This window comes from Ambystoma mexicanum, chromosome 13 (assembly GCF_040938575.1).
Source record: "Ambystoma mexicanum isolate Mex_15411 chromosome 13, UKY_AmexF1_1, whole genome shotgun sequence".
Classification (NCBI taxonomy): domain Eukaryota; kingdom Metazoa; phylum Chordata; class Amphibia; order Caudata; family Ambystomatidae; genus Ambystoma; species Ambystoma mexicanum.
Window position 1 is genome coordinate 471,644,442 of NC_090938.1, and position 22,301 is coordinate 471,666,742.

The window sequence follows — 22,301 nt, forward strand, 5'->3', positions numbered from 1 at the left end:
ACCAATGTTACATGCATGCTTGCGAGGTTCACACATACACCTTTTGGGAGTGTATTTCTATGGTGGCTGACCATATCCCCGAAGGGGAGGAGCGAGACCGATGCCTTTACATTGCCAAGGATGGTAAAGACTCAATGTGCGAAACCCTCCAGACTGGTCTTGAATCTGTTGACCGAATCAGCAGAGCTATGGCGGCTAGTACAGTGATGCACAGATTTGCCTGGTTGCGAAGTAAGGATTTGCTCCAGACATACAATCCAGGCTTCTGAACATGCCCTTTGATGGCACGCAGTTATTTTGCGCCAAAGCTGATGACAGTTTGGAGAATCTGCAAACTTCCAAGGCAGCAGCCAAATCCCTTGGAGCTGCAATAAGGCAAACTCCAAACTGCCCCACAGGTACACCATGGAGGGATAGGTACTTTCACCATTACTCCAGATTTGGAAGAGGCAGAAGACAGCCGGCTCAAAGAAGACAAAGACTATTCCCCCGCGGTTGACGGGGAAGAAGTGCTAAGACCGCAACAGCAGGGGCTGCCTTACCTGCAGCCACTCAGTCAGCTGCTCCAAAACCTCTGAGTTCTTGGTTCACAAGACTGCAGTAGGAGGCAGGTTGTCGCAGCATTTGACAGAATGGCAAGCTATTACTTCCGAACAACTCTTTGACGGTTCCAGATCTGCTCTTTATGCAGGAGATTTTAACCCTGCTAGAGAAAGGTGCTATAGAACCCAGTGCCTGTAGCAGAGAGGATCAGGGGGTTGGTACTCTCCTTACTTTCTAATCCCCCAAGAAGGACCGAGGATTGAGACCCATCTTGGATTTAAGAGACTTGAACAAGTTCCTCAGGAAGGACAAGTTCAAGATGGTAACCCTTTCTCAGATCCTTCAGGCCCTCCAGCTTCAGGATTGGTTGGTATCGTTGGACCTTCAGGATGCTTACTTTCATGCACTGCTACATCACAAGCACAGACAGTATGTCATGATGCCTACCCCCGGGGACCCAGACCAAGCCCAGAAATCCTGGAAGCAGGCATCAAGTCATCCCAAGCAAGCCCAACAAACCCTCCTACGGGCTATTTGGGTGCAGGCCTGACGCCTATGGCACCAGGCACATATGGAGAGTCAGTTCTGGCACCATAGGCCAGGCTCATAGATTAAAATTTACATGATGCAGACCATGCTGCAAGAGCTCCAAGCTTTACTTTGGGACGATTTCTTTTACTTGGGCGGGGCTGGGGAGGAATACTTACCTGGGACTACTTTGGAGGCTATTTAAACCACGTCCGAAGAGCAGCACACGCTTCACGTTATTCTGCATCCATCAGCGTAAAGCTCACTGTGCCTGCAAGTCTGCATCCAGTCTTCTTCCACGCCCGCCTCGAGTTTGGAGCTCCTAGAAAAAGGGAGAAAGAAGGAGAAAAGGTTAGAACAAGAGAAATACCTTTGATCCTTACCTGAATTCCCGATCCATTGCATCTTCGAGCTGGAAGAAAGAAGTTATTTTATGCGCGCCACCTCGCCTGCTGCAGCGCCACGCTGAACTCACCGGCCTTCGCAGCATCTTCACATTCCACTGCATCCTCCTGCATGTTTCACCGCAGTCCGGCACCTAAGGAGAAGACAAGAACAGCAAGGTGAGCCAAGGGAACACACAGAGGAATATTAGTTACCCCCCCCATAGACTTAACTGATTTTACCACCGGGGGTACTAATCCTCTTCACGGGTCGGCGCAGCTTCCACTGCATCTTCGTAGAACCCCGGTCCCTAAAGGGAAACAAAAGGACAGCAAGGTGAAACAAAGGGACTAACAAGGGGTACCCTCTTTTCCACAATAGACTTACCTGCTTTACCGCCAGAGGCATTATTCCCCGAGACTTCATACTTTCTCTCAGCGCCTGAATAAGGGAGAAAGCAACAGGTTACATATTGACATTATTTTATCGGACTGTGTTGGATAATACAAATCCTTACCAGAATATTCCCGGTTGCCATGAGGAACTCTTCACTAGGGTCAAGCTGCAACCTGCAAGGAATCGGACAAGAGTGAAAGTCAGGCATTTCAACTCTTACGAACTACATACTTACGGCGTCTTGCCCGGAATCTCGGAGTCAATATTGTTCTGGAACTCACCAATTCCTTCGAGCCAGTGAAGCAACTGGTTAATCTACGCGCCTCTGCGCTCAATGCAGGATTGAGAGCTCATCTTTTCAAACCATCAGGTGAGACTATAAGAGGGGGGACATCAAAGGTGATCTGTGGGGAGACCAACAGGGTTGGAGGGATTTATGCTCCACTCCACGGGTGGTTAATGCCATTTCTCCATTTGCAGAAGAATATTCCTACGGGCCAAGCAAACGAAGTTAGGTGGGCCAGTCCAGTCCGTCATCTCTGCCCTATGCGTCACGTTGGTGGAGACCACAGCTGTCGGTTCAGATCGACGCCTCTGTGTGAGCCAGGTGAGCGTAACACAGTACCTGAGATTTGCGGTTTTCATTATCCGCCCAAATGGCAGAACCCGAAACTCCTGAGGGTTTTCACCAAGCTAATGGCGGTTGTGGCAGCGAGTCTCTGGACAGGGGGGGGGGGGGAATTCATGTCTACCCCTTCCTGGATGATTAGCTGATCAGGGCAGGGTCCCCAGAACAGGCTAGGCTTCTCCCTCAACTTCAAGAAGTCCCATATGATGCCATCACAAAGACTCCAATTCATCAGAGCTGTCCTGGATACATCTCTTGGGAAAGGCCTCGCCACCAGAGGTGATGGCTCAAGACAATCTGCAGATGGTGACCAAATTCCAGACTGCCCAACATCTACCGGATTTTCTGAGGTTGCTCGGTCTCATGGCATCCTGCATTTTGCTGGTGCCAGTCGCTCGCCTGAGAATGAGATCTCTCCAGTGGGCTCTCAGGACCCAGTGGTCACAATTCACAGGAAGGATGTCGGACCGCCTGCAATTCCCGAGCAGAGTCTTGCTGAACCTTCAGTGGTGGGCCGGTCGGGAGAACATCTTGAAAGGAGACCCTTTTTGGCAACCATGGCCGGAGATGACAGTAGTGACGGACGCCCCACTCATGGGGTGGGGAGCCCATACCAACGATTTGACCATCAGTTGTTGGTTTCTGTCGGTGTCCAAACTATATATCAACCTTTTAGAGCTGAGGGTAATCAGACTATCGCTGAAGGCTTTTCTGCCCTCTGTATGGCAAAAGAATGTCCTGATAATGACGCACAACACAGTGGCCATGTACTACCTCAACATACTACCAATGCAGAGAGGCAATGCAGCTCTGGTTCTTGGCAATACAAGAAGAAATCCCTCTGGTGGAAGTTCACCTAGCCGGAGAGAAGAACACTACAGCGGATGCTCTGAGCAGGCAGAGCAGTGTCTCTCATGAGTGGGAATCTCAGGGAGTCCTTCAAGAGATCTTCATCATTTGGGGAACAACTCGTGTGACCGTTGTCAACCGGAAGTGCGAGCTGTACTGCTCAAGGGAATTTTCACCAAGAAGAGCTCTATGAGACTCATTTGTGGTAGACTAGGAATTTCCACTCCTGTAATAGTTTCCTCCGATCCCAGTAATTCCTCACCTGATCAGGAGGTTGCGAAAGTTCAGGAAATCCATGATCCTAGTTGCCCCGGATTGGGCCAGGAGTACGTGGTACCCGGACCTTCTGGACATGTCCATCTGCCCGCTGATACGTCTTCCACAAAGGGAGGATCTTCTCTTGCGAGAGGAGGGTCGGGTTCGCCCTCCAGATATCAGCACTCTCAGCCTTCACGCATGGTTTCTGAGAGGATGAGATACAAAGATTGGGACCTACCAGACAACGTGATGGAGATTTTGCTTTTGGCCCGAAAGCCAAAAACCAAATCTTTGTACCCCTGCCGCTGGAATAAGTTCTGCAGCTGGTGTAGAGATAAGAACGTTGACCCTTTTTCTTGTAATACACTGATGGTGTTATCCTTTCTATTACCCCTGGCAAATCCGGGGCTCCAGATTGGTACCTTAAAAGGGAAAGCGCTGCCAGATATCATTTTTGAGCGCCCTTCAGAGGCAGTCTCCTAGTTTAAGATTCCTCTAATAGTACAATTCTTAAAGGGACTAACTAATGTTTTCCCTCCAATCCCGTTTGAAGTCCCACTGTGGTATCTCAACTTGCTGTTAAATGTTTTGATGGGAGCTCCTTTCAAGCCTTTACACTCTTGTCCCTGAAGACTGCTAACACTGAAAACCGTCTTTCTAGTGGCAATTACATCAGCCCGAAGGGCGATCAAGCCTCCTCTTACTGTCTTATATAAAGACAGAGTGGTACTGAAGGTGAAGCCTACTCTTCTCCCCAAAATCGTTTGAGTTTCAGATTACTTGGAAGAAAACGTTTTTTAAAAAAAAAATGATTATTAGTTTCTTCAAACAATACAAACCAAACATGCAGTGCATATATCAACAGTCCAATTGCACATCGCTTAATTCTGATCACTGCTTCCCTTATTCCACCCCCCCAATTCCAAGCCTATTACTTCCCTCATTTCGTTTTTGCATCTTGTGGTAGGGTCTCCCCTTCCATGAGTTCTGCTGGATCTTGTATTGCCCCAAACAACTCCACTATTTATTATTTCCAGGCCATCAGGGTCTCTGTCTGTTCCTCCCCCCACTGCGCTATTCGCTTCTTGAGTGGTTTCTGCTTCTGCCCATTTCTGGAAGTCTTTCCACCACATCTTTACTCGCGGTCTGTGGCATGCCTTCCATCCCATAGCAATTCTCCTCTTTGCAAGCACATATGCCAGATATTTCAGTTTACTCACATGCTTGAGTTTCTGCGAACTAGGGAACCCCCCCAGCAAACGGGCCCACACTGTATCCACCACAATCTTAACCCCCTTCTCTGCTAGTTTTTGTGGCACTTCACTCCAGAAGCGCTCGATAACCGGGCATGTCCTAAACATATGCACCATACTCGCCTTCTCTTAATCACATTTAGGGCATGCTTGCCGTCCTGCATTTTTGAACCTGGATATCTTCTGGGGTGTCATATACGCCCTATGCGTAATATACATTTGTATCTGTTTTAATCTCGCATTCCTCGACACCTTCTTATGGTACCCCTGAACTCGTTCCCATCGTCCATCAGGGCTCCCACCTCTGCTTCCCAGTCTTGTCTCAATTGTGTTACCTCTTTCCCAACCTTAGACATCATAATTTCGTATATTCTAGATATCTCATGTCCCCCCTCCGCTTTACCGTATATTATGTCTATAGTAGCCTCTGGTTCTTCCTCTAGTACAACTTCGGGCCATATTTTCTTGATTCTCTGCGCCATTCTATGTTATGTAATGTACTGGCCTGTGTGCAACCCAGTTTCCTCACCCAGCACCTCAAAATCTATGATAGAGCCCTCTCGCCAGATATCACCCATTGTTGCTAACCCAACCGGTTCCTAGTGGTTCCTGATTATCATCCTTAGCTGCTTATCCCCCCCCCCCCCCACCCCCTTAGTGCGACTAGTGGCATCTGCGGGGAACATGGGGATGGGCTCCATCATCTGGCATGCCCTGCGCCACATCTTCATCCAAGTTTCCGCATTTATGGCGCCCTTCCATTTCTCTCTTGGGCAACCACATCAGCTCTTTCAAGTAAAATGGGGCACAATCTTGTCCAAGCAACCTGGATTCGGAGGTCACTTCATCTGAGAGCCATTTGGCAACATACTGCAGTTGGCTATCTACATAATAGACCTCATAATTAGGCAGTTTTATCCCCCCTTTCTCATAAAAGTTCTCTAGCTTCCACAGTGCCACTCTGTTTCGCGTGCCATGCCACAGGAAATCCATACGCATACTGTTCAGTTTAATAAAGAACTTCTTGGGTATCCGATCTGGAAAAGTCCCAAAATAGTGCAGGAGCCTAGGTAGGACCACCATCTTTAGCATTGCCCCCCGTCCCATCATTGCCAAGGGCAACTTCTCCCAGAATCTCATGCATTTTTCAATTTTTTTTTTTTTTTTTTTTTTTTTTTTTTTTTTTTTTTTTGCTGGCTACCTCAGCTTTGTGGTTATGCTCCCCTTCCACTGTGTGGTATACGTCTATCCCTAAATAACGAAATGTACTAACCGCACATGATATCTGTAACATCAGTAACTGTTCCATTAGAATCCCTTTATATCCTCCCAGTGGAAACATGCTGGACTTCTGAGGGTTGACCGCTATACCAGACAACCCCGCATATCTCTCCATTACTTCTAAAATATATTGGAGATTTTCTTCAGGGTGCCGCAAGTACAGCAGCATATCGTCCGCATATAGGGAAATCAGATGCCGTTCCCCTCCCACTGCATTGCCTATGATGTCATATTGTTGTCTCAAATATATTGCTAGGGGTTCCAGAGCCAATATGTAAAGCATCGCAGACCACGGACATCCTTGTCTGGTGCCTCTGTGAAGCTGCCATCTTTCCGATATCGCTGCTCCCATTTTAACTCTTGCCAGCGGTTCACTATATAGCATTTTCGCCCACTATATATATATATATATATCCAGGCCCCATCCCATAGCCCGCCAGGGATGCCAACAGCCATGGCTCCCTGACCGAGTCAAAGGCTTTTATTGCGTCCAAAGATACAATTGCCATTTCACCCTCGTTCTTGCCCCAAAACTCAATGACCCGTTGGAGTCGTCTATGATTGTTGGATATATTCCTATTCGGGACATAACCGGTGTGATCAGGGTGTATTAGTTTAACAATAACCCTCTTCAGCCTATTTGCTAAAATAGCCGTCAATATCTTGCTATCTTGATTTAACATCGATGGAGGTCTATAGGAACCGCAGCTATGCCCAGGCTTGTTAGGTTTGGGAAGCGGTATTATAATCTCTTCTCTAAGTGACTCTGGCAGTCTACCCAGCTCAAACGCTTCAACATTTCCAACAGTGGGGGGAAGAACCTCCTCCTTTATATACTTTATAAAATTCACTTTATGAGTCCGTCAGCCCCAGGGGTCTTACTAGTGGGCAACTGTCTCACCACCTCTTCCAGCTCCTCCAATGTAATTGGTGCATCCAATTCCTCTTTCCTCCGCGCTAATCTTTGGCAATCCTATATCCTCCACGGTTTATCGTCGCGCGACCACTCTCCCCATCATCTCCATAGTCTGCAACGCCTGATTAACTCCTTCCTGGGTGTCAGCTACACTACCGTCTTCCCTTGTTCTTGTTCTGATCGTGGGTCTAGGGGTTTCGCTCTTGTATAACCACGCCAAAAGACTTCCTGGTTTATCCCCTCCCGCGTGCTGTCTCTATTTTTTATAGTTGAGGTTACACAGTCTTTCCCAGTGATCCACGCATTTCTGCTGCAGCCAGAGTATCAATTCCATTTCTTCCTTAGTAGTACTTCCTCCTCTCGATGCCTTTTCCAGTTCCCCTTCTGTCTCCCGTAGGTCAGCCAGGATCCCCCTTTGCAGAACTTTAGATTTTGCTATGGCAACCCCTCTCATCACAACCTTAAAGGCTTCCCACAGTGTGCCCGCCGAGTCCACACTGCCAGTATTCGTCTCAAAATAGGTTATAATTTACTCCCTCATATCATCTCTAAAAAAGGGCTCTCTCAGTGCTTCCGGTCGGAGGCGCCATGTCGGAATCCTTGCTCTCGGGGGGGGGGGGGCAGTATTGCCATCCGAGGATCAAGGGCGAGTAGTCCAAAAGGAATCTTGCTTTATATTCTACTTGTGTAATCTCTATTACCTCTGGTGTAGCAAAGAAATAGTCCAGCCTCGTATGTAACTGCTGCGGGGCGGAATAATGCGAGTATTGCCTTTCCTGCGGGTGTCTCATCCTCCACACATCTCCCAAACAAAAGTCATCCAACAATGTCTGCAGCGCTTTAGCAGCTAGGGTGGGTCTATCCATCCTCCCGTCTGATCTATCTACCCTAGGGTTAAGTACACCGTTAAAGTCCCCTCCCCCAGATCACCGTGCTCCCCATGCACATACTAAGATTAGTCCATAGCGTTCTGAAGTATGCCGCTGTATTCTGATTCGGGGCATACGTATTTACAATGCTTATCTCCCTATTTTCCACCAATCCCCTCAGTAATAACCATCCTCCCATCCTTCTCAGCTACCTCCTGCAACCGCTGCAAAGGGACCTGCAGCGCCACCCAGATAAGCACTCCTCTAGCATAGGCAGAATATGATGAGCTCACCACTACTCCCTTCCATTTCTTAGCAATCGTCTCCATCTTATCCAGTGTCGGGTGGGTTTCCTGCAGCAGAGCAATGTTTATCTTTTGCCTATGCAGATACAACATGACCTTGTTCCTCTTTAAATAACTATTAAGCCCCCTAACATTACAGGTAATTACTTTAAGGTCCTCCATGGCCTATTAGAGTTCCTCCCCGCCCCCACCACCTGTGCAGTCCAGATCTAAGTTCTATCTCAGTCTATATAGGCTTGTTTCCCAGTTTAAACTCCCCTTAACTAAAAACACACAACTCCCCAACCTTCCTCCCTCCCACCTTCCTTCCTTTCCCCAGCATCACCCCCCCCCCCTCAACCCCACCCCCCACTGTTGCCCAGCTCCATCCCTGGATCTCAGGCATCCCCGCATTTAGCTCTTTCCGGCAATAGCCTGTACTCGCAGCTCAGCAGGGTGAGGTCGTCCTAGTGGCTATCCTACTACTACTACTGGGGGGGTGGGTTTACAGGGTGTCTTCGTCCTGCCGCTCCAATCCAATTCAACCACGCATTGCTACTCAATTTACTTATCTACTCGGCATTCTATATTACAGTCCATTAGGTTCAACAAAATCAAGGATATCACAGCTAGTATCAGCATTATCCGTCCGCACCCCACCGTCATCTCCATCAAAGTCTCTACTGGGGTGCTCCGCTTTGTGTCAGTTCAATATACATATAATCCCCATCACTTATCGTGCTCCTCCTGGGCCTGGTCCGCATTTCGTTCCGGGCAGCCCTGTAGGTCGAGCCATGTCGCTGCTTCCTCTGGGGTGTCAAAAAAGAACATTCTGCTTTTGTGCAACACTTTCAATTTCGCGGGGTACAGAAGCATGTATTTGATTCCGGCCGTGCGTAGCCGCCTCTTAACTGCCACATAGGTGTACCGTTGCCTCTGGACTAACATTGTGTAGTCAGGATATGCTGTGATGGTGGATGAAGCTCTTTTCATCGTTCCCTTCGGCTTCCTCATGAGGGCTCTGTGTGCTCTCCACTGTAAATCCTTGCAAGAGTTTGTCGGCCTCTATTTCTTGCAGGATTATGTTATCCACATAGTCTGTAGGGTCCTGGCCTTCTCCCTCCGGCAGGCCGACCACGCAGGTGTTATTCCTTCTCGCCCTTCCTTCAGCTTCCTCCGCACGGTTCTCCAGGTTAGCCACCTGTTACTCGGAAAATAACGTTACCATCTTTTTATCCTCCTCCATATCCTGGGAAGGAAGAGGAAAGACTTTACAGGCTTGATCCTAGACTTGCACTGAGCTTTTACATTTTCAGATTGGCAAAATTACTACATGATGACCACTTGTTTTTTTCGGCTATTCAGGTCACAAACTAGGACTAGCCATTACCAAGCAAACTATATCCAGATGGATAATACCAACTATATTGGAATGCTGCAAGCTGGCAGGTAAAGATCCTACAGAACGCTTAAGAGCTCATTCGACCCGGAGCATTGCAACTTCGTCGGCCTTGGATTTATGTTCAGCAGCCACATGGTCTGTGTACACCTATACTAAACATGACAGTTTAGACTCTTCGTCAGGCCAAGATTCCGCTTTTGGGAAAGCGGTGTTGCATTCAGTGCATACACAGCCATAAATTCTCATACCATACTAATTTATACGGTATACAGTAAAAAGAATTGCGGCAAAAATGCTGTGGTTTGACTCGGTAAAGGTGTAACCCATCATACCATTTCAGGTGAGCGGGGGTTGCAGGGGTGTCCCCCGCTCACCTTAAATGGTATAATGGGTCTGGAGGTGGCAGAGGTCCCCCTGCATCCTTTACATGATTGCGGCGGCACAACCACAGCCTTTTTGCCACGATTTTCACATGGAACCATTTCTACTCCCAATACAAATTACGTAAACTGCTTTGGGAGTGTATCAAAGATGAGGAATACGTGGGAGAACCCAATCCATTCGAAGAACAAGTTACTTACCCCTGGTAACTTTCTAGAATTCTCCCTTGCTGTTGCAGCTTAAGCTCTCTCAGGGGGAGTAACCGTCGAACAGAAGGTAATGCTCCCTTCGTAAAAATGTTGAGGCCTCCGAGGGACAACGACCTGACGGGCGTTGACGCACAGTGCCCCTTGCTGAAAAAAAAAATCTGAAGCAGCAAAGTTGGGATATTGAAAATATCAAAGATGAGCAATACGTGGGAGGAAAGTTACCACGGGTAAGCAACTTGTTCTTCAGCTTTACAGGACACTACCTTGCTCTGGGTGATTAGGAATGGTGGTGTACTTTCCTCGTAAACAGATGCTCTTGTGTGCATTAGTTCTGATGAGGGATGTTGGGCAATTTGGTTCTGTAGAAATTATCAGGGTGTGTGTGGGGGGGAAGAGGCGGGGGAGGGAAGAGGCGGGGGGAGGGAAGAGGTTGAAAGTGGTGCCTCTTTGAAGTGTTTGCACTTTACTAGCTGAAATTTTAGATTGGGGGTGTGGGGTGCAAGTCGTTCTGCAGCATGCCCTCTTGTAAAAACATGCCTCTAGTGCTCTGAATACATAATGTGCATTTTGTGGTAACCATTGTTTTCCTTCACAGTGCATTCAGAAGAAGCATTATTTTTATTGGCCACGTGTTATTATCGATCAGGAAAGGCATACAAGGCATACAGACTACTTAAGGGTCACAGCTGTTCCACCTCGCAATGTAAATACTTGCTAGCAAAGTGTTGCGTCGACCTTAACAAGTAAGTCCTCTGACGTCATGCATTTGCACTTGTTTTTGTGGTGACTGTAATACGTTCAAATGAGCTTCAGAGTTGCCGTTGTTGTGGGATTTGCTTGAGCTGTAATCAGTGCTACAAAATTAATATGGTGCATCAAACCCTGCCATCCTACAGTGCAGACTAAGGTTGGTTGAATGGTTCCTCTGAGTGTGCATGTTATGTCTCGAGCCACATTTCGCGGCCACTAGTTACTGGGTCCTGTTTGGTGCAAGTTACATTTTGGTCTTGGTTGGTGGTATTAGCAAAATGAATTGTGCAAGTTGCAAAATTTAACAAAGTTCATCACGGTACGGACTACTGTACTCGTCCCCTTCCCTCGATACGATGAGCCTTTTTTGTACTGCAAAAGAAAAAAACGTTCCCTTTTAGTTTACAGCACACAAGGGTGTGCCTGGGCACATTTCTGCCAACCAGCATCGCCTGCCAATCCTTTAATGTTGGCTCCTAATCTCGAAGTTGACCACTTTTGGGCGGGGAGGTTTGAAGGAAATAAGGGGGTGTATACAGAAAAGGGCACTATGCACTACGTCTACAGTCGTGACTACTGTGAGTAACTGTTTCTTACTCCTACGTCCCATCCTGCTTCCTCCATACTGATGGGAGGTTTCATAGCTTGAAAAATTCAAGGTAGGAAGCTGCCTCACTGCCAACAAATACATTATGCAGAACTGCCTGGCTGAACCCGGTATCAGCCCAGGCGATGGTATCAAGACACTAATGCTTGCAGAAAACTGAAAACGTGCCCGATGCCATAGCCTTGCTCATGAAGTCCCATGGTACTTGCCGCTTTAAGGCGACTGCAGTAACCTTGGCTCTCCATACTAGTACCATACAATCAGAGTTGAGCCCAATTGCTAACGCTTGATGTTTGCACTCAAGATCTACCCAAAACACACACCTTGTAGCACTCCGGACTACAGACTCCGTTCCAGACTGCCCAAATTATTCAAACCACTCGCCAGATCAATGTCCTTTACAAATACCAGGAAAAAATGCCCACTACACAAACATACTAACATAAATATCAACGCTAACATTCTCACGCCACCGGGCACCACTGAAGGAGAATTGCCAGCAGAATAAATCTCTGCATCACTCGATGTCGAAACTAATACCCGGACCCCACAAACTATTGACTGGTAATAATACCCAGCACCTCAATTGGACCTTAAACACCCAATCCCTAGTGGTGCATGCCACAGAGATAGCCAACCTTATACAGGCAGAAAAGCTGGACTTTCTAGCTATTACTGAATCTTGGTTACACTCCGCAGCTGGCCCCGCGCTCATGCTCTGTCCCCAATGAGCAGACAGAACTGAGGCCTGTGGAGGAGGCATAGCTCTTATAGCGAAGTCAACCCTCTCCATGAGACTACCCCAGCCACCTGATGTTAAATCATGCAAAGCCTTAATTGTTAAACTACCTATAGCCGGATCCCAAACATAAATATCAACTTCATATATAGACCCCCAGGACCCATCGAGTCCTTTGAGGAGGATTTAACCACCATTCTATCCAAAAACCTAAACTCCTTGCAAGTACTCTTGCTAGGGGATTTCAACTTGGGATTCAAAGATCAGCAAGCAACTAGAATCGCTGACGTTCTTACTGCACTCTGCTTCACTCAGTGTCACTTCCTACTCATAACAAAGGAAGAACTCTTGATTGGGTGGCAGACTATAACTGCAATGCTTCCATTATCATTAGCAGCCAAAATGACTATAATCCAGAACAACTCTTCTGTCCCTCCCATAGCCACTAGGAACAAAGAAAACATTATGGTAGACAAATTACTACCTCCAATAATACCAACACTCAATTCTCTACCAGTATGCTGATCGCACCATCCTACTCAATGAATATAACTAAATAATGACTGAAGCTTTAGACTCTTTTGCCTCACTAAAAATGAGAAAAAGCAAACCCAAATCGCAGTTTAATACCTGTTCACCCCTCACGACCTTGAGAAAGGAAAAAAGAAAATGCAAATCCACATGGAGACAACTTCCCTCTGAAGACAATAGAACCATCCTTAGTAATGTATCCCTCCGTTAAAAGAAAGAAATATTTCTTGCCAAACCAGATAGCTAAAACAAAAGAATTCTGCAGGCCACCTTGAGCATAAAGGAACACTTCATTATACTAAAGGAACCGATCCGTGTGCCATACAACTGTACGAAGGACAAACATTGGTGCACCAATATACTAAAAGCTCTAGCTAACAAAGTAGCAACTCTACAGGATAAGATGCTAAAAAAAGCCATCCTCCCCAATACAGTCCTATAACTTGGTACTCCCACGCCCTTTCACAATCCCACACCCCGCTTTAAGTTCTCAAGTTTCAATCCTCGAGGTGGAGAAAGTCCTCCTCACACTTAAACCCTCTAATTGCCAGGGCGACAATTGACCAGCCCAAATCATCAAAGATGCGGCCAGAGACCTATCACCATTCATATCAATGATAATCAACGCCTCTTTCTCTATTGGCACCATCCTTCGCAACCTAAAGGAGTCCTGGGTACTCGCTCTCCTCAAAAAACAAACACTAGATCCAGCAATACCCACCAACTACAGACCTATCACCACAGTACCCTTCCTGCTCAAAATACTAGATAGGGTAGCCTACCTCAAAATACAGGAATACTTGGATCAAAACCAACTACTAGGAGTCCGTCAATCAGGCTTTAGGCCCCAACATGGGACCGAAACTGCACTGATGGAACTTAAGGCCCAAATCAACGCACTTGGGGTAAAACTGCATTGCTACTTCTACTAGATCTCTCGGCTGCGTTCGATTTGGTGGACCATAAAATCCTCTGTAACCACTTGGTCTCAGCTGTGCACTTTTCTCAAGAGGCCATAGGCTGGATACAATCCTTCTTGAACAATAGGACTATGCGAGTCTTCTCACTGTCTTCATCTGACGATCCTATTCCCATCACTTGTGGGGTGCCGCAGGGTTCATGTGTCTTGCCCACATGTATAACATATTCACTAAGCCCCTGTTTGATGACCTAGATGGTCTTGGTATCGCCTACACAAACTATGCAAATGATACTGAGATTCTCATACCTCTTACGGGAGATTACGACAAGGATTTGGCCTTGGTGAATAGTGTACCTCATCATCCAGGCATGCATGGCTGCCCACGGTCTATGCCTGAATGATGACAAAACTTTGATCATTATCATCTGCACTACCACAAATCTTAATGAACTGGGACACAAATACTCCACCTTTAACATCGATGGCAACACCATTAAAGTTGCCAAAGAGGTTAAACATTAGGCTTTTACTTGGATGCCCCCCTCACCTTTACCAAACAGGTAAACTCTATGGCCTCCGCTACTGCTTACACTTGTAAGTTAATTAGATCTGCTAAGCCATTCCTCTCCACGTACAGTTGCACCACTTTGGCCAGAGCTCTAATTTTATCCAAATTGGACTATTACAACTCACTATACCTGGGGGCCAATATGTATATCAACAAAATTCAGATTCTCCAAAACAATGCCCCTAGAGCAGTGCTGGGCTTAGCAAAAAAAAAGCATATATCGGAGACTAGGAGTCAAAATAACTGGCTCACCACTAATAACATTTTTATTAAAAACGGCCTCCTTAACACATAAGTGTCTTAACAACGCCACACGCTATCTCACAAAGATTCAACAGAAAAGTATCCAACCGGCCCACCAGAACGGCCAACTCTAACTGCCTGATGGTTCCAAGGTTTAAACTTACCAAAGTGGAAGGGTGCAGCTTCCCAGTTAAAGTTGCACAGCTTTGGAACTCTTTACCCCCCCCCCCCTCCTTGAGAGCAGATCAAACATAGCTGCATTTTAGACACTATCATCCATTGGATTAAATAAAATGACTGCTAAATACGTAAGGCGGATATATATGTACAGCTCTGTAACTTAAGTTGAAAACTTTCTTGCTTTCTCTGCATCCTGATACCCTTGGTTCTGGCACGCATTACAAATAATAAAACAAACGTGAGCATGACTAATCTTTTATTATGCGATAAACAATGGAGACAAGTCTCTAAGTTCGGGATCGGGATTCAGACCGATTTCTTGTTGGGGAGTTTTTGAAAAGTCCACCATAGGTAGGACTTTAGAAGACTCACATTTGGGACACAGGGCTTCAACTCTTAGTGTAGGCCTGAACCCCACAGGTTTGTCGGTAGCAGTGGCTGAGCAGCCAGGCTTACATTAGGAGGCAGAACAGAGCTATAGGTGGTACAAAGAACTTGAGTATACACATGGGCCAAAGAAACACTGACGCACTAAGTTCTATAACAATAATGGTTTGTTTTATATATACACATTAAGGTAAAGTTAAAAGTTAAGTACTATAGCACACAATAAGTAACTTTAGAAAACTCAATGCATTATTCACAGTAAGTAAACCACTTTGTAATACTACTTTGAATTGCATACTACATTATAAAAAGTAAAATACTTTTGCAATGACTGTTTTAGGTAAGATAAATTAACAAAATCAACTGGTGAGGAGATGGCTCAGGGGGTAACGTGTTTTGTCTTGGAAGCAAGACAACGCAGTGCAACACATGTTTGACTCCCAATCCCACGCTTAGAATCCAATCTCTGGTAGTAAGCGCATTTATAAAAAGAACAATTATAATTATAACACAAGGAAGGTTAATATTTGGCAATCATTTCAGAGTCCTAATAGAGGTTCATCCCCAATTAGATATGAGTGTCTTAGTTTGTTTGGAGGGCAGAACAGTTGAGGCACAACTGTAGAAAGTTCATACGTTCCAGAGGGAGCTTTCTGCAGCAAGTAAGTAGCAATCTTTGTTGGAAAAAGTATCTGGGACTTGTAGAAGTCTCCCTGTAGGCTCACTGCATTAGGCCTGGGCGAATGTGTATGGGCAAACTCCCAAACACATAAATTGGCACTTCGGCAGCACAGAAGAAGCAAAGCAACTCTAGGTAAGGTCTACCAGGATTGTCACAGTAACTTTTTATAAGTAAAGAGGAGGATGTGGCATGATGCAGCAGCAGACCCGGTCACTGGATTCCTGGTCAGTCAGACGAAAGGAGGGACACTGGAGTGGATCCCACAGCAGCAGTCAAGTGAAGAAGCTCTTCGCAATGGATTCTTCCCAGTTCTGTGATTTTTGGCGACTTTTGGAAAGCACCAGTGAGAACGATGACCGCCTGGTTGAATCTTCTTGATAGCTCAGCCCAGCGCTCTGGTGAGGACTTCAAGGAGTGGCATCATGTCTCTGGAGGTCTGGAAGGAATCCTCCAAAGTTTCAGGATGATCTGATCTTCAGAGGGCGATGCACTGCACAGTGGCCACTGTCCCAGGGTATTGGCGGTTTGCAGCCTGTGAAAGTGAGACCGCTTGTCTTGGGATGGCTTGAAGTGCAGGTGTCTCAAGACTGATTTGGTACCACCAGTTAAAGGGAGAGAGGAGTACTCTTATGAGTTCTCCTGACGCTTGGAAGGAAGGGGGTCGCACAGCAGCAGTAACACAGAAGACATTGCCAGTCTGATTTGACATTTATTATTGGCAAATCCTTATGGAATCAAGCAGGAATCCTGCATATAGGCGCAGAGGTTTATGGTACTTGCTTAGTTTAAGTATCGTCACGGAGTTCCTTAATCAGACGAACAGAGGTTTTCAGCGGAAAGCCCCAAATGAAGTGGCATTCCGCAACTCCTGGGAGAGAGTTCCAGAGGCAAGGGCCTTTAATAGAGAAACAGCGAGTCCCAACGGGTGACGTAGGCTGAGGGGAACCAACACATTTTGGTTGAATTATTGCAACACTTGGGAGGGCTGATAAAGCTGAATTTTTTGATACTGGTATCCGTGCCGTTGGATACGTTTGTAAACCAACCAGTTTTCTAAACTCAATCCTTTTTTCTGACAGGCAGCCAGTGCAGTTTTCTCCAATGTATGGAGATGGGAGCATGTTTTGAAAGGTTATAAATCAATCCAACTGCAACTGGACTACCTGCAGAAGGTGTAATTGTAGTCGAGCCTAGAATTAACCATGGTCCCCACAACCACCGCCCGATTCATTTCTGGGAATAATGGTAGGATAGGTTTCAATAGCTACGTTGATAGACAGCTTTTACTGTCTGAGACCTGTGCATTATAGGCCAAGGATGCCTGCCAAGGTTTTTTACTTTGCTGGAAAAAAGTATTTTCGTCAAAGATGGCAGGACAGAAATATTACCTCTGTTTTGTTAGGACTAAACTGGAGTTTACTTTCCGTCGTCCAATTTTTTTTTATGGCATTGGCACAAGATAAAACACAGTTTGTGCTTCGGGGACGGATTTTAATCTGAGATAAATTTGCATGTCATCCGCATAGGAATACTACTACAGATTAAGTCTTGAAAGGATTTCCATCCGTGGATGAAGATAGATATTAAATAATAGAGGGGACAGTGATGACCCCCGTGGAACTCCACAAAGGCCTGGCAAGTCATCAGAATAAAAAGTTCCAAGTTGAACTACTTGGATCCTATGTTCCAAAAAAGAGGAGAACCACTTCAGTGTCCTGAGAGATGAGCAACCATCGAAAGGCTCTTGAGCATTTGGCCGAAGTCTGTCAAAAGCAGCCGACGGGTCGAGCATGATCAACATGCTTCGATCACCATTGTCAGTGGCCCTTAGAATGTCATCCGACACAGCCACCAGAGCAGTCTCAGTCCCATGGCTGGGTCTGTAACCGGACTGGAAGTTATCTAGTATAGCATTTTACTCTGGATAAGTCTGCAGCTGTTTGGTGACTATTCTTTCCAAAATCTTTGCTGTCCAGGGGAGGCCTGCAATAGGAATTATCAGCTGAAAACCTGATGATCCAGGGTAGTTTTTTCAGCAAAGGCGGGAAGACTGATTTCTTAAGTTCATGCAGCACCAACCCCTGGGTTAGGGAAGCATTCACAAACGTTGGCAAAAAAGATTTAAAAGATGACGCATGTTGTACTGCTGGGTATTCTGGGATAGCATCTGCATAATGATTAGTAGGGTTCAATTTAAGAATCCAGGCCTCAATTTCTTCAGTCTACCGGTGAGAATGAGAGAAGTATGACACAAGTAGTAGTCTTTGGGCAATCCTTGTTTGGGTCAGGCATTATTAAGGTAGTGGTTTGTGAGTCCATATTCTCACGAATAGTTTGAACATTCTCATTAAAAAAAAAAGCATTAATCATTTGCTAGGGCGCAGCAAGGGGATAGCTCAAAGGAAGCACAAGATGCAAGGAAGAGGTTCTTAATTGTGGCAAATTCCTTGGACCAATATTTTGAGGCAGTAATTTGACTTTGAAAGAACTGATTTTATTAATTATTTTTTCCCTGAACAAGTCCTTGTTTGTAAGCCGCAAGTGGCTCTTTGGCATCATGGTGTGAAGATAGTTCGATAATACTCATACGTCCCGTAACCTTTCCTCCATACTTGTGGGACATTCCATCCTTCGGGATGGGACCAGAGCACTTAAAGCACCCAATAATTAACTTAGTCCATTTTATTTTTATGCGTGGCCACCCACATGTGACCGTAGCCCCACCTTCCTGAGCTCCACCCCGCACATTGCCCTTCAGTCATTTTTCTCTGCACAGTCGGATGCACTTGCATCACAGGGAATATTTTTCGTTTTGTTCCCTTGTCCTTCATTCCTGCTCCGGTTCCACAGTAATCTCTTCCTCCGTCTATCCCAGAGCATCTGGAATTCGTGTCCTGTTCACCCTGCGAATGACGCTTCGCTAGGGAGGATCCCTGCTCTTTGCCTGGAGTGCTTGGGCACGGAACACCGCTGGGACTAGTGTTTCTACTGCGAATCCCTCACCGTCCGGGCACTCCAGTGTCAGCTTGTCAGGTGGGAGGAAGTGTTCAAACGCGTTCCTCCTCATTTACAGCTGTTTATTGAAGAAAAAAGTGGACAACCAGTAAGTTTGTTCCTTTTTTGGTCTCCCCGGCCAGGGAATTCCTTTTTGGGTTCTTCCGGGTCTGGGAGGGGCTCAAAGAGCTCTACCAGGGATATCCTTGCAGGTCCTAACAGGTGCACCAGAGTTTCCTCAGAGGACCCCTGTAAAGGGGCTGCCAAGACTGAATCTTCATCTGAGGTTCATCTTCTGGGGCCTAAGGTTGGGCCCAGTTCTTCTGGCGCTGTTTTCACTGGGGTCAGCCCTGATGTTTCCACATCTGGAACCAAGTACCAAGTGTACTGAGCCTCGGCTCGAGGTCCCTTTTTAAGGTGGCTAAGCATACCGGGGTTGTCCCCAAGGTTCTCCTTCTTGGGGCTATATTTGAGACCAGCAGGAATGAGGAGCCCCCTTTTTAGGGTTTCTGGCAGCAGGGAGTTTCTCCAAACCTGTGGTAGAACTGATCCTGCTGAGGGGGCAAAGAAGGAGGCTTAACACCATAAGTCTTCCAGTACCGGCTCAGCCGAGGTTCCCTTTCTTGGGGCTAATGCGTCAGCAGTCACTAAGGTGTCTCATAACACTCTAGATCTGCTAGCATGGCTCTGCCAAGGTTCCTTGTCACAAGGCTGAAATGAACATAAGACCCCCGATTCCCCTGTGGTGACCACGGCCTCTTACACCTGTGATGCAGTTCGCCTCTGGCCTTGACAAAATGGCAGCCCCCGGCGGACATTTTGACTACCTCTCTTACACCAACGTTCATCGCGGCTGGTGCTGAAGGGCCCTTTTTTTGGGGGCAGAGCAGCCTTTTCTGTGCTTTGCGGATAACATGAACCTGTTCGGCCCCAATGGATTGGCGTGCTCTGACTCTGCTGCCGCATAGTCTCGCTTCCTCCTACGTCCGCGCCTTTGATCTACGTGGATCCAGTTGGTGGAGGACCATCCTGGCAGCCATCCTCCTTGCGTTCCTGCGGGTATGCCCCTTCCGAGCAGCCTCTGCCCACTCCAGCGCCTAGACCTTCGGAGGATGTGTTTTTTGGCAAGTTTCAGATGCTTATGCATTCTGATTCTTCTATGAAGGCGTACTTTAAGGATTTATCTAAGGGAATGTATCCTAAGCCGCCAGAACCGCCCCCTGCTCCGGCAAGCCCTATGCAGGTTGCTATTGCCTCACCTCCTCCACCACTCCGTGGCGCCTCCACCTCCACTACCTCCTCTGCTTCCTCTTTCCCCTGTGGAAAAGACTCTGGTTGCTCTGTCAACCACGCCTTCGGGGCCTGAGGCTCCACATGCAGTGGATCAGACTCCTGCTTCCACCTCATTGGATGAGGATCAGGCAGACCAGGACAGTGATGCCCCACTCTGTTTGAGCCTTTCATGACCGCGTGCTGGATATGACATTGCTAGACATCCCAATACCCGAGCCCCCCAGCTTCACAAGAGGGGGTATTTTCTGGAGCCTTCACTTTGTTGACACATGAGCACACCGGCCTGTTCCTTCAGAGGGACGTTCTGGCCGAGGCACGCAAGGTCTGGGAAAAACCTCATTCCGGGTAACGCCTAAACAAGAAAATTGACACTCGCTACAAGCTTCACGTGTCTGAGGTATCCTTGTCGACAATCCTGCTCTGCTCTTTGACAGTGGTGGCAACAGCTACACTCCAGTCAAAGCCGGCCTCTATATTCTCCACAGCAGCGTCTCAGATCCTTTCCAAGGAGAACAAGTTCCTTGATGCCATTTTGGGGGAGAGGGGAGGTATTTTCCAATTTGACTTTTCCGCTGCGTCTGGCTAATACTGAGCTTATCCTGGCGGCTGCTATTGTCACTGTGGAAGGAGCTTGCAGAGTTTCAGGAATGTATTCCTCCTAATAGTTCGATGGTGTCAAGGTCGGTTTATCTGATTCCAGGCTTCTTGCTCAGCATCTACGTGAGGCAGCTGCCTATCACGTAGACTCCTCCGCTCAGGGCCTTATGGTCGGAGTAGACCTCTCCCGCCAAGTGTGGCTGCATGCTACAAAGTTTTCGAAGGAAGCCCAGGACAAGGTGCTTGACTTCCCCTTCGAGGACAAAGGACTGTTCCACAACTCCACGGATGAGGAACTCACCAAGGCGAGTACTCCAACTGCCAAGTCATTGTTGGTCCTTGTGAAGACACCAGCAAAGGAATTTTGCACTCGGAGGTCGGGGGGTCTCAAACGAGGTCCTTCTCTGGTTTCAGAGGGTTTCAGGACCACCATGCATGCCGTACTGATGCTCCAACTGGCGGCCCCCGCCATAAACAACGGCAGGGTGGCTGGTTTTTCTCTGGCCCAACAGCCTCCTTCAGCAACAGGGGCCCTCTCTGCCGATAAAACATCTGAATGATATTTTCAATCGTTTGCACAAGGCTCAGGTGGGAGGACGAATCTCGTCTCATCTGTAGGAGTTGCAGACCATCACCAAAGATGATGGCTTTTGTCAGTCGCTCGGGCGGGCTTCCACTTGCCCCTCCCTCCCCTACCCCCAATCCCACCCTCCTCTCCAGCAGACTGTCACCTTCCCTCAGAGCCAAAGTACAGGAGTTTCTAGACCTCAGAGCAGTGGAACCTGTACCCCTCAGGGAGTAAGGGGAGGGCTATTACTCCCATCAGTTTAAAATGCCCAAACCCAACCAGGCTGGCCTGCGCACCATCCTCTACCTCCAAGTTCAATCTCTTCCTTCTCCAAGAGAAATTCAAGTGATTACGCCTTAGCAGATGGTCCTCTCTCCGGAAGGGCGATTGGCTCAGCGTGGTAGACCTTCAGGATAAATATATGCATATTGTGATCTGGAGTCCGCATCGAAAATATCTGTGCTTCTCTGTGGGAACGGACCACTTCCAGTATTGTGTACTTCCGTTTGGTCTCGGCTCCGCACTGCGTGTCTTTACAAAGATGTCGTTGGTCCTTGCAGTATTCTTGAGACTACAGAGGATTCGTGTATATCCATACTTGGACAATTGGCTTTTGCGCAGTCCTTGCCCACAAGCAGCTTCGGCCCATCTTAGTCACTCCTTCAGCTCCTGTTCCATCTTGGGCTGTCTGTGTACTGGTGGAAAACGTTGGGCGGTCTCTCGACCTGATCTTTCTGTTGGAATACCATCAGTGCCAGAGTTTTCCTGACAGGATTATGGACCTTTCGACCACGTGCCAATTCTTGCAGTCCTCCCACATGTTGGCCTGGTGGTTCCAGAGACTTCTGGGCCTTATGGCCTCTTGCGTGTTAGCTCTACCTCTTGCACGCCTGAAAATGAGACTCACTCAGCTTGCTCTTCAGAGCTGCTGATCCCAGTCTACAGACCCGGATTCCAAGATGATTCCAGTCGTGTCTTCCATGACAGTGGCCCTCCAATGGTGGTCATCTGCCAGCAACCTCTCAGTGGGGACCTTTTTCCACGAGCCCTGCCCACAAG

General features: G+C 47.3%; 1 protein-coding gene across 2 annotated transcripts in view; it reads left to right on the forward strand.

Moving 5' to 3' along the window:
* The window catches only part of CDC27 (cell division cycle 27), a 1,618,725-nt gene that overhangs the window by 124,662 nt on the left and 1,471,762 nt on the right, over positions 1–22,301 (forward strand). For both annotated transcript variants that reach the window (XM_069634092.1, XM_069634093.1), the window contains exon 3: positions 10,777–10,924. In XM_069634092.1, the coding sequence (XP_069490193.1) occupies positions 10,777–10,924 (148 nt within the window). The remainder of the gene's footprint in view (positions 1–10,776; positions 10,925–22,301) is intronic.